We start from the raw sequence: 12793 nt of genomic DNA on the forward strand, positions 1-12793 counted from the left end.
CCAACTTGGGTTCTGTACCTGGCGACGGAAAAATCCTAATGCCCCAGAGCGTCCCAAACCGAGTGTGGAAATGCCCCGGGGCACCACTGGGCATTACAGGATGCTGTGTTAGGCCTGCCTTTTCTTTGGTTCAAATTCAATCATTTTCAATTATGTGTCTCCACATGCCATATGCTCTGGGAGGGTGAAGAATCCCACTGGCTGCTGAAGTGATGAAGGAGGCTGAATGGAGCGAGGGAATACTGGGAGGTATTGGTATCCAGGGTGGCCATCTGACCTGTGACGAACAGAAGACCAGGACAAGCATGCTGGACCAGCAGCATGGATCCAGGGCTGGGAGGACAGGGTCCCGCCAGGGCTCACACAACTCTGGAAGGAGAGTCTATCCCTGGTGACAAGCAAATCCAAGGGTTCATGCTTAAGTTATTTAAAAAGCAGAAATCTGGACTGGGGAAAGAACGCAGTGGATAGAGTGTTTACCTTTCAAAGACCTAAGTTTGGTCCCAGAACCCACATTAAAAAAGCCAGTCAGTCACATGCTTGTCATCTCAGAGTTCCTGAGGCGAAGGTGGGCTGACTCTGGGGCTTGCTGGCCAGCGAGCCTAGCCTACTTGTCCAGTTACCAGTGAGAGACCCTCTCTAAAAATAAACGTGGACAGTGCCTGTGGAGATGTCCTCTGGCCTCTGAGCATGTGTACACCCCTGCATATCTGTACTTAAGACACATGCACTCACACATGCACATTTTAAAAAGCAAAACAATGATCATGCTGAATTTTTGGCCCGTTGGAAATTCAAATATAAAAATAATCAGTATGGCAAGAGAACATTAATAAAACATTAGTTGGGGGCTGGAGAGATGGCTCAGAGGTTAAGAGCACTGGTTGCTCTTCCAGGGGTCCTGAGTTCAACTCCCAGCAACCACATGGTGGCTCACAACCATCTGTAATGAGATCTGGTGCCCTCTTCTGGCATGCAAGTATACATGCAGACAGAACACTGTATACATAATAAATAAATAAATATTTAAACAAATAAAACATTAGTTAAGTAATGTGTCAAAATATTTTGTAATCACACTGAAAAAAAAATCTAATGTAAAAATCTGAAACTTCTATTGGGCGTGGTAGCATACACCTGTAATTCTAGCATATGGAAAGGTGGGAAAGGGAATGTAAGTTCAAAGTCAGCCTAAGCTATGCAGTGAGACCCTGCCTCTAAAGAAATACTAAACCTTGTAAGTCAAAAGAGTCAAGTTCACAAAGACTACAGCACATTATTTTTAAAAGGTAGAGAATTTTAGTGACATCATGAGAAAATTAAAAAAAAAAATGACATGTTTAATTACAATGAGAGTTAAAATTTTGTATTTCTTCATAGGTTCAATTTAAAAAAAGAACAAGGGAAATGTAAAATCAGCAACCATCAGGTCCTTAATCCACTTTCAAATCCTTCCCCACCAGCATGGCCGTCACGGGATGCATACTGGCTTTATGCTCCTGGTAGGCGCGGACAGCTTGGTCGTGAGATTTGTCGAAGGCCGCCAGATCCCTGCAGAGAAAATGGAGAGAGACAAAGAGAGATGGGGGGGGGGGGGAGGCAGAAAAATCATGTCAACACCGAGGTTCGATTAAAGATCACAGCAGGGTATCACCCCACTAAAACCATCAAAGAGCAGGTCATAGCTATTTGGAGGGGCGTTGCATGGAGGGACTCGGGTGAAGAGATAGTAGCCATTACCAAGCAGTATGCTGGTATGACTGGCTAAACATTGGCCTCATATGAGAACGTGAACTTCAATTGCTTGGTCTTTTTTTTTCCTTTAAGTGCTTTCCAAGCTTATTTTAATCAACCATTTAAGAGTATAAACATCCCAACTTCTAAAGACTTTCTGAAAACTTCATACAGTGAGAGTGAAAATACCAACCACAGTTATTAAACAGTAATGGCAAGTTGGGGGTGAATATATAAAATGCAGGATTAGTCATTTGAAGGATGGCTATGAGTTTTATGCTACAAGACAGAACATTTATTCTTCCCACAGAAAGCGTGTTCTTAAGTTTTTCCATTCGTTTCTTTCTTTATGGTGTGTGTGTGTGTGTGTGTGTGTGTGTGTGTGTGTGTGTGTGTGTCAGCACAGGTGTGGAGGTCAGAGGACAGCCTGTGGAAGTTGCTTCTCTTCCACCATGTGAATCCCAGGGACTGGACTCAGGTCATAGGGTTGGCAGCATGTGTCTTGCCTGCTGAGCCATCTTGCCGGCCCCAAAGGGTGTCTACAGTCTTATTTGAAGTAGACACCACTCACTTAAAACAACAGATTGTAGATGTAACGGTTTTATTAAATAAGAAACACAGAGCCAAATGCAGAGTTAAGAGCCCGGCTAGCTCAGTCAGTAGAGCACGAGACTAAAACGGCCTTCCTACCACCCCACTGCTGCTGCCGCCACCGCCCTTCCCCTCAGAAAGAGACCTACTTCCTGTGTGTCTGTCTCTTTATTGACTTTCTGTTCTGCCTTCTGACCTCCTCGTCACTGCCTGTCTATACAGACCTCCAGGTCTCTATGGTTGGTATTGAGATTAAAGGCGTGTGTCTCCAAGCTGGCTGTGTCCTTGAACACACAGACTCTGCTTCTGCTCTGGCTTGCTATTAGCTCTGACCCCCAGGCAACTTTATTTATTAACATACAAATAAAATCACATTTCAGCACAAATAAAATATCACCATAATAGATGGGTTTTAATTACAGAAAGCATGTGAAGACTGCATCAAAATACCTTCAAAAGTAGTTTTGTGGCCATATTTTAAAAATCGGGTAATGGCTTGCATTGACAAAATTTTATTATACTTAGGAATTAATGCAAGGCCAACACACTAATTATGAAATTTTATGCCATTGATTATAATTTTTTAATAATATGGAGCAAATACCTAATCAGGGAATTGAATGGAGATATTCTTAAATTGCATCTTGTTGCTAAAATACATCCCCCCTCTACTTCCTGAGCATTCCTCTCCTATGCATCAAGCGACATTTGTCTCAGAGAGCTTGCTTTATGTGAAAATTTCTCTTTGTATTTAGTTTTAGACTCTTCCTTGCCCCCACATGCCAAATGTTCTCCTTTCCAGAATCCTTCTGTGTATCTAAGACTGTCTTGTGTTCATTCCCTTTTCCTTTTGCCTGACCCTGCGGCAGCAGCTGACCACACATCATGCTCCGGAAACAGCTCAGGACATTATTTTAAAATGTAAATGGTCACAAGTACCAGTTCCTTATTTATGATAATAAACTCAAAATACATTTAAAATTATGCTGCTGATGGCATTTTAGAGTTACTTTTCCCACCAGGCAGGACCAGTATTGAATCTAGGGCCTCGGGCATTCAAAGAACTCTACCAGGGAGCTACGGGCGGAAATACAGATTTAACAAGCCCTGTCTTCTGGATCTGCTTCCTATCCCTCCCTGACTGTGAGGCACGGTCCGCTTTGGCCTTACTTGAACAAAGGTCGCGTGAACTTCATCCTTCCCTGTTCAGTTGCCATTTTTAGAGCCAAAGGAATTGCTTCCTCCCATTTCGATTGAATGCAGAGCCGTAACCATCTGAAAGAAGGATGTTTTAGGGGCGTGGGAGAGAGGATGAGGAGGGAAGGAAATGGACAGTATTCCTAAACATTTATGCTACAGAGACAAACAATCCCATTATAATCGCATCATGCACCTTTACGTCATCAGTGCACATCTACACACAACTAACAATCCCATTATAATCGCATCGTGCACCTTTACGTCACCCATGCACATCTGCACACAGTTAACAACTGGAGAAGAGAAGGAGGAGGAGCTGGTACTTGGGAAAGATCAGGTGGTAGGCTTGGACTATAGAAGTGTTCGTGTGTCTTATAAAGTCAGTTTCTGAAGGAAGTAACTTTGATCTAAACCTTACACTACAAACCGGATTTAAGGATAGTTAGCATATTACAGAATCAAAGGTTTCTAGCAGTGCCCATTCAAAGTTGATCTGGCTACTGAAAAGGAAGCCTATTTACTACTGAACTCTCCATTCTATTTTTTTTTTTTTTTAGGTTGAGGGTAGCTTAGAACACAGTCTAGCAAAAAGGTTAACATCATCACGTTATACACCACAACTATCCCTTTGATGCACTACATCTAGCTACGTAGACGGACATGACGAGGGTCTCAAGATTCATGGCCTCTCAGACTCTCTTTCCCTTTCTCCACGGTTTAAGCTAGCATTCTGCTTTCTTCCACAGAGACAAGTTAAAATGATGTACCTGAATCGTATTTCAGAATTGTTAATGGCATTGAAGTTGTATACCTCTTGCATTCGCTTTATGTGCCCCAATGGAAGAGGTGCCTAAGAGCAAGATGAAGAAATGTGACGGATCATTTCAACAGGATTCCCTGGAAGAAAGGAGCTGGAGAGAAAGTCTTAGCCACATTAAAGTCCTAAATACCTTGTAATAGAGAAATACGCTGGATGTGCCCTAATGTAAAGCTCTAGCAACTAATTCCTGAAAAGGATGTTCTCCTGGGGACACGGGGACAAGCTACTTTGTGGAGAACATAAGAGAAACCAAGGTGGGTTACTCTCCTCAGGCTTCCTAGACAGTTCCAGAATCTTTTGGGTTCTCCCCACATCCTACATAAAGTTTTCCCACTCTTCAGATAAATCACATTTCCTTACGTTTTTCATCGCTGGTTGCCTTTGCTGGTCGGCTTTATCTTTGTCTAGTCCTTTAAGAGCACTTTTAGATTATATCCTTTTAAAATGGCAGCCCTTAACCTTCCATATCCTAGACCCCTTTGAGATGGGTAATACAGACTCTGTCCTTGGCGGGGTGGGGTGGGGTGCATTTACCGTGTAAATGCAAATGCCTAGATCCAACTTCAGGGACGCCTGACCCTCCTGCATTCATGTTAACCCACACTAAAAGGGGAAACAAGTTTCAAAGAAGGAAAAGAGTTGAGTTCAACTGGGACAGACAGAATTTGAGATGCCTACAGAGGACAGGCTGAGGTCCCTAGAGAGACACTGCCCCTCTCCCTCCCTCCCCTCCCCACACTGCGGTCTCCTTACCTGACAGGACTACCTATGCGTCAGCCACCTCCATTCTCAACTAACCGCTAGGCCTATTCCAAGTTAGTATATTAGCTCCCACATGGACATAGTTCAGTTCCCAATCCACGCTGCTAGGCCAGCCAATGAAAGTCACCTCCCAGACATCCCGGCTCTCATTTCCACACCCCTTCCCATCAGATCCTCGGGCTTTCCTCTTCTCCATCCTAGGTCACACTAGGAGCACTACCTTCTGAAGCACTTGGGCCAGGAACTCATTCAGCTGATGGGATGAGAGGTCCTTCAGATCCGCGATGCTGAACGAATTTAAATCCTCCTCTTTGGCCTGAAACAAGCGTTACCAGGTTATTTCTGCTCAGGTGTAATTTCATAATATTTTAGCCTGACGTAGAAGCAAAAATGAAGAAAAACAAATATATTCGCACCCGAGTTTACATAATCCGACATTAAGTTACTACAACCCAAAAGGCAGTTGATTCCTAAAATCCACAGGTCGAGCATTCACAGCAGGATGCAGGAACTGTCACCCTCTGCTTTTCAGACACTGTTTGAACCATCAGAAGTACCGTGATTTCCAAAGCAAAGAGACACTACATACAGCACATCAACTCGTTTATAAGCCAATCTGGTACAGAGGAGACACCTTATGGGCCAAATGAGAGAGCCTGGTGGGCGCTCCACGGACCAAGATGGCCACTGCTTTCCAGCTGGTTCTTATGACTTACCACTTGTTTCCTTCATACACATTCCTTTTTATTTTATTTGTGTGTGTGTGTGTGTGTGTGTGTGTGTGTGTGTGTGTGTGTGTACACGTACATGCAGGTGTAATATGTGTGTGTGTGTACGTACATGCAGGTGTAATATGTGTGTGTGTGTGTGCATGCGGCTGTATATGTGTGTGTGTGTGCATGTGGGTGTATATGTGTGTGTGCACGAGTATATATGTGTTTGTGTGTGTGGATGCAGGTGTATGTGTGCACATGCAGGTGTGTGTGTATGTGTGTGCATGAGGGTGTGTATGTGTGCACGCTTGCACTCACTGAGTCTGAACCTATGTGCACACGCGTGAAGAGGCCAGAGGCTGGCTCTTCCCACTCACTCTCCACTTTCCTGAGGTGTGTTCTTTCACTGAGCTGGCAGAGGCCCCGATTCGGCAGTCGAGGCAGCCAGCTTACCCTGGGGGTCCCCCTGTCTCTGCCTGCTGAGCCCTGAGATTACAGGAGCAGGCTGCCATGTCTGCCTGCCTTTAATGCGGGTGCTGGGCATCCAGACACCAGCCCTCACACCTGATCACACTTTAGCCACTGGGCCACCAGACCCCCTATTTGTATGTGGGTGTACAGTCCTTTAATAGTTGGGGAGAGCAGCCATGAAAGCACCTGAGGACGGGACCCTCAAGGTTAACGTCCTCACCGTGACAAACCCTGTCCGCCCCTTCTGATGACTGAAATGTTTGTAATAAACCACATCTGCCTTTCCCTGCTGGGCCCGGAGCAATAGCAGAGCGGAAGTGAGCAGCAGCTTCTGCAGCACCAGGCAAGCGGGAGGACTTTTCAAATGACTAAGGGGTTCCTGGAGACTCCTGGAGAGGCTCTGGTTTCCCAGAGACGGCCCTCACTCTTTGCAGTCCAGCACGTCTGTGAGTGAACACAGGTGGAACCAAAAGAGCAAATCTTGTGTGCCAAGGTGTGCAACCAGGTTTCTCTCCTGGAATGCAAACAATCAGAGGCCTTTTGAAACGTTAAATTATTAAACTCCCTCCAGCCGAATTCAACACCACTCCAGGTAAAATGTTCGCAGCCAAGGTACACAACATTAAAGAAAGCTCATTATTAAACTCCCTCCAGCCGAATTCAACACCACTCCAGGTAAAATGTTCGCAGCCAAGGTACACATGCGCACACCCGGCCAATTCTCCGCAAGACAGCTACTTAGACACTCCATTCCCATCACTGCCTTATGAACAGCAGGAGTGACAGAGCCCCCAACACCACCCGAGATACATGCTGTGGGACTGAAACTCCACACCTCTGTCTCTGCTCTGACTGGGGTCTCCACAAAGCTTACAGTTTACAGGATTTTAAATGAGACCCCGATCCTTCCTCCTCTCCCTTCTGTCTCCTTCCTTCCATCCGTCTTTCCTTCCTTCCTTTTCTGACAAGGCCTCCTGATGGAGCTGGCCCTGAATTCACAACCGCCCTGCCTGTCTCCTGCACGCCGAAGCCACAGGGGAGTCACAGACCTGGGCTAAGTGAGAGACTCTTCCACTGGTCTCTGGCTTCGTTCCCATCTTATCACTCTTGTTTTCCTCGTGCCTCTAAGGGTTTTTCTCCCAGTACCTGAAATGCCCGACTCCCATGTCTAATATTCAACATCTAATCTGCTCTGAGCTGCTTTGCTGGGGTGGGGGGTCCTGGCCACTGAACCCAGGGCTTGTGCATGCTAAGGACGTGGTCTGCCACTGGACTGCGTTTCCCGTCCACCGACTTCTTAGCTAGTTAGAAAATCAAACCTCCAAGCTCTCTTCAATGCCAGTGTTTCCCTCTGCACTGTTCTAAATGCAATGAACGACTCCTGCTCGCCCCCGAGGTGGCTTTCGTCCCGAAGCTGCCTTCTCCACCTTAGCGTCTCCTGTCCCACCACACTGACAGACTCATGGTCTCAGTGTCAGACCCCGGTCCTTTCATTTACAATTCCAAATCTTCAAAGACCCCACCGCTGCCTACAGGTTACATCTTCAATGCCTGATAGGCACATTTATCTCCCAATCTTGTTCCCCTCTCTCGGTTCCTACATTTATCCAACAGTGAATAAAGAAGGATGGTCCTGGGGACATAGGACAGTAAAAAGAATTCCTGCTCTTGAGGAGCCGACAGTCTGGCGGAAGAAACAGGCAAATAATGAACACAGCCAAAGCTCTCTCCGGCGTTAAGTAGCCAGCACCTACCATTCTCTTGGTGAAGTGAACTGCCCATTGTCCAGGCCATGGGAGCAAACATTCATGGAGTGAGCCATTCCCATGATCGGTCCTCGCTCTTCCCTACACGTCCCTAGACTAAGCCAGCCAGACACGCTTCTAAATACTTACGCCGGCTGGACTGGCTTTATAAACCCTCACCACACAGGTAAAGTGTATGAAATAAGGGTGCCAAAGCAGAAGACAGCTGTGTACGGGACTGTTCTGATGCGGCTTTTGAACAAACACCTAAAAACCCCTCCTGAACCACAGAATGTCTGTCCCCCACCCTCCTGCCCTCCTTGATATGGATGGGGGCATCTCAGTCCCCCCACAGGGTGGGGGAATCCCTCTGTTGAGTCCACGACTCTACCTGCCTCTTTCACATGCTGCTCACTGCTCGGCTTAAAAGTAATTTGTGCAGAAATCGATTGTCTTTCATTAAGCTACAGCCAACCTAAAGGCAGGTCCGTTTCTGTTTCTTTCACAGTGTGAAGCCCAGAATTCTGTAGGTGGAAGGTTGCCAGGAAACGCCTGCCACATAAACTTTAAAGATAAATTCCAGAGAGCAATCTCAACACTTGCTGCAATCGTCAAGATAAAACGACTGTTCCGTTTTCTCTGATTTGCCATTCCAGAGTCATAGGGGTACATGCTCAGTCTGGTCTCCTGAGGCATATATTTTAGCCCATATACGAGGAAACTCCTCTTCAGGAAGTTTTGTAGAAATGAACCACAGCTCGCAAACAGCAGGACCCCTCAGTTCCTCCCGTTCCAAAGTTGGCTTTCAACACTCAACCAAGATCATTCCGATTTACCCACAGGCATTTGAAGCACAGCTCATGAGTGATGGGGGCCCAGGGAAACAACTTACAAACACAGCCACTCACAGTGTAAAGTACCCGCCCCGCCCCCAAAAGACAATTCAGAAAAGAGCCGAAAATCACGCATCACTACTTACAGTGACCCATCTTTGACTTAAGGCAATGCAGGCATTTGTCAGAGTCATATCATAACTGCAAGAATGAAAAACATATTAAAGATTACATTTTGTAAACACACACACCCCTTTGCATAAGTGCAGTTTTATGCTCTATAAAATGTCGAAAACTTAAAATTTCTTTAAAGATAAAGAGCTCCTGAGTGCTAGAGTAGGAAGTCCGCTTGATTGACTCATCTGAGAATTCCCAGATCCAAATGGGGTACCACACTGGACAGCACATGAAGAAAGCCCTGGCTGTCCTTCACAGAGAACACACAAGCATCTCAGCGCGGCCGTCACACACCCAAGAAGGACTTGGGACGGGGGTCAGCAGAGCACACTTGGCATCAGCAGCGCTGGGCACCCAGGACAGCACACGCAACACCAGATTCCCATGCCCGGGGCTTTTACTTTTGGGTTGTGCCAAACTTTTCATCACCCAGTAAATCTACAAGCAGGCTAGGTAACAGGCACTGCCCCCGAGGCCAGACTTGAGAGTCCCATGTCACCGTGTGAGAAATTCATTCCTTTATGGACGGGTGGGGTTAACCATTAAGCAAAACAAGCAATGTCGGTACGTGTGTGCTCCCATCTCGAATGTCATTCTTGCAAACAGCCCTCTTTATCTAAACATCAAGCCTCTGCTGGGAAATGGTTATCAGCGACAAGAGAGATACCCTCCTGCTGAGGGTTTTTCTATTCTTCTCTTCTTTTCTCGGGAACGAATGGGGAGTCCATTCACAATTCTTCCTCGTCAGCAGTAAATAAGAATTGTAACTGGCTGCCCCTGGACTCTGGTAGAAAGCACGTACAGCCCGAGTGCTCTGAGTTTGAATCTGAAATGTCCCCCAAAGCCTCATGGGTTGAAGGCTTGGTCCTTGGCTGGTGTGCTATTTAGAAGTAACTGGATTATGAGGATACTAACTTCGTCCACAAACAAATGGGCTGTTAGGAGGGGAGGCCAAAGAGGAAGTGGATCTCTGCCTCTCTCTCTGTCTGCCCCCAGGACCACCTTCTCTTGTGTTCTACTTCATCACAGACAGAACCGTGGCCCCAGACAAAAGCAGGAGCCAAATCAGGTCTTCTCAAATCATGTCAGGAATTTTGTCCAGCAAAGGCAGCTGGGTAACCACAGGGTCAAGCAGTCAGGCTGTGGATGGAGCAAGTGAGATCAGAGGTCATCCACTCCCCAGGCTGCAAGACACCTTCTCCTCAGCACAGAGTTCTTTAAGATTTATTTATGATGTATACTGGCATCAGATCTCATTACAGATGGTTGTGAGCCACCATGTGGTTGCTGAGAATTGAACTCAGGACCTCTGGAAGAGCAGCCAGTGCTCTTAACCTCTAAGCTATCTCTCCAGCCCCCAGGATCGATTTCTTCAACACCAAGACAGCGGGACAGGTTTGGTTGGTGTCTTTCTTAGTGTTCTGAAACTTCCTTCTTGGTATGGTTGGCTGCATGAAAAGTTAAGGATTAGCTCAGGAAGAGGAAGTAATTCCTACGCAAGACAACGCCCCGGGGAAAGTTATGTGCAAACCAGCCTTGAGCCTTGCTCTCACGGCGTGTACGGTGCAGCCAAAGGAACAATGTTTAGTCACACAAACACAAAGCTGTGTGACTTTGCACATAGCACCAAGACACTCTCAAACGCAAGATCTGACCTGCGCCAAGGTCAAGAGACACCTCCATGAGGAAGTGCTTCCTAAGCGGAAGCTGGAATTATCTACATAGAGGGAAGTGTGAGTGTCTGGGTACGAAGCTTGAAGGAGTGTGGCGAGTCTGAGAGACCCTAGACTAGCAGCCTGACCGAAGCAGAGAGTGTGGAATGTTGGGAGCCATGGAGCCCCTGTGAACGAAAGGATCTGGCCTCAGCCCAAGGACAGAAGAGCACCAGAGAAGATAGCTAACAAGAGAACGGATGGGCACGTTGCAGGGGTTCGCCGTTGTTTATTACGAAAGGGTCTCTGTTGTGCAGCCTTGGATGTCCTGGGACTCATCACGTAGACCAAGCTAGCCTCCAACGCACAGAGATCTGCCTGCCTCTGCTTAGGTTTGTAAATGTCACACTTAAGTTTTTAAATGTGTACTCCAGCTCTCTGTGCACGCGGGTACAGAACGAGGCCAGAAAACATCAGATACACAGCTTTAGAGAGCACAGCTGTCTTCCAGGAGGGAGAGCTGACGTGTCAGTGAATGTGAGTGGAGTAGGGGAAGTGGAGAGGAACGGATGGTCTGAGGGACATTTAAACACACGCAGCTGTCAGGAGCGCTGACGTCCGAATCGGAGGATGCGGAGTCAGCCCATCTCTTCTGACCACACTCTTAGTACTCGCCTAACCACTTCCTTCTCAACCTCAACTCTCGAGAGGCTTTTCAAACACACATGACCATGACATCTGTTTTCTACCTAACTTCTGATGCTCAGCCCCGTACCTCAGTTAAACTGGGTTGTTTACTGGGAGAGTAGCTGGTAGGACTCTCCATGATTCAAAGGAAGGGCAACCAAGAACTGAAAAATCCTCACATAACTCCTGAAGTCTAGGGTGCAGCTCCCTGACGCCAGGGAGGTGTTTAGTAAAAGACAGGGGAGGCAAGACTCCAGGGTTTCAATGCTTCTATGAGTCACGCAATTTTGGACAAAGCACTTAGGTTAGCCTAGTACTCTAAGTTCCCACTTCTGGAAATAGGGAAGATAACTTGTAATAACATAAGAATATAATACTTGCCATTTTCCTTACTGAAAACGTGTGTGTGTGTGTGTGTGTGTGTGTGTGTGTGTGTGTGTGTGTGTGTGTGTTTTAGAACAGGACTTGCTATACAACCCCAACTGGCCCTGGGCTCATAATCCTCCTGCCTCCTCCTCCTCCTGGGGCTGGGGTCAAAGGCAGCCATCATACCTAACTTTCACAGACACTTTAAGAAAACAGCTTGCTCTTTCCGACGTCCCTCACCACCCTCATGTGGAAACTTGGCACCCAGTACCACTCCCAATCTGTTCAACAGATCTGTTTGTAGACTACGGATATGGCTTTTGGCTTCAGGTCTAGAAACCTAAGCCCCTTGTTCTTTTTGCTGACTGGTAACAGTTTAAGAAAAGCATATGGTCCTTCCAGGTACTCGGAAAGTGTGTCCAGCCTGCAGCCCTCAGGCCACGGGCCCCAAGATGGTTATGCCTGCAGCCTAAGACATCTGTAGACGAGTATGCCGTGCGGCAATAACCAAAGGTTGGATGCCCTTGGATTAGGAGAACGAAGGCAACGTGTTAGCAGGCGAGTGCTTACTTTGGTTTGACCGGAGGCAGGCCAGGAGAATAGAGCCAGGCATTCCAGTCAACTTGATTGAGAAGATCCACCTGTGAAGAGGAAGAACACCCAGTTCTGACAGGATGACTTTTCCTCTGGTCAAAACAAATAAATGAGCAACTGCAAACTAAGCTGTAAGGAATCAGACATACAATTAACTCTACTTCGCCACATCACTCACGGTAACTTCTCAATCTCATTACTTCTTAAAATTAATACCAAGCAACAGATCATCATCATCGTGTCTACGTCTGGAATACAATGTGACATTCTGACATCTGTGGAGTCAAATCTAGCTCATCAACATAAACTTAGAGTCATTACTAGTGTTCTGAATGAGAATTAAAACAGATCAACCAAGTCCACGGCAAATTTGGAACCAATAGTATGAGTAAGTAATTCAAGTGGCCTAGCAAATAGTTTATAGAGATACACTGGGCATTAAAAATAA

The 12793-nt window shown here is 46.5% G+C and overlaps 1 protein-coding gene across 3 annotated transcripts in view; it reads right to left on the bottom strand.

The window, feature by feature from the left end:
- Positions 1 to 1344: 1344 nt before the first annotated feature.
- Positions 1345 to 12793, bottom strand: part of Lta4h (leukotriene A4 hydrolase) — a 35959-nt gene continuing 24510 nt past the window's right edge. Inside the window, exons 14-19 of one of the 3 annotated variants that reach the window (XM_028880237.2) lie at positions 12322 to 12392; positions 9016 to 9070; positions 5328 to 5423; positions 4337 to 4375; positions 3496 to 3600; positions 1345 to 1551 (exon numbers count right to left, since the gene is read on the bottom strand). In XM_028880237.2, coding sequence (XP_028736070.1) covers positions 3532 to 3600; positions 4337 to 4375; positions 5328 to 5423; positions 9016 to 9070; positions 12322 to 12392 — 330 coding nt within the window. In that variant the 3' untranslated portion in view covers positions 1345 to 1551; positions 3496 to 3531. Of the gene's footprint in view, positions 1552 to 3495; positions 3601 to 4292; positions 4376 to 5327; positions 5424 to 9015; positions 9071 to 12321; positions 12393 to 12793 lie in introns of all 3 variants that reach the window. The other 2 variants (XM_028880236.2, XM_028880238.2) reach the window with 2 other exon arrangements.

This window comes from Peromyscus leucopus, chromosome 18 (genome assembly GCF_004664715.2).
Source record: "Peromyscus leucopus breed LL Stock chromosome 18, UCI_PerLeu_2.1, whole genome shotgun sequence".
NCBI lineage: Eukaryota > Metazoa > Chordata > Mammalia > Rodentia > Cricetidae > Peromyscus > Peromyscus leucopus.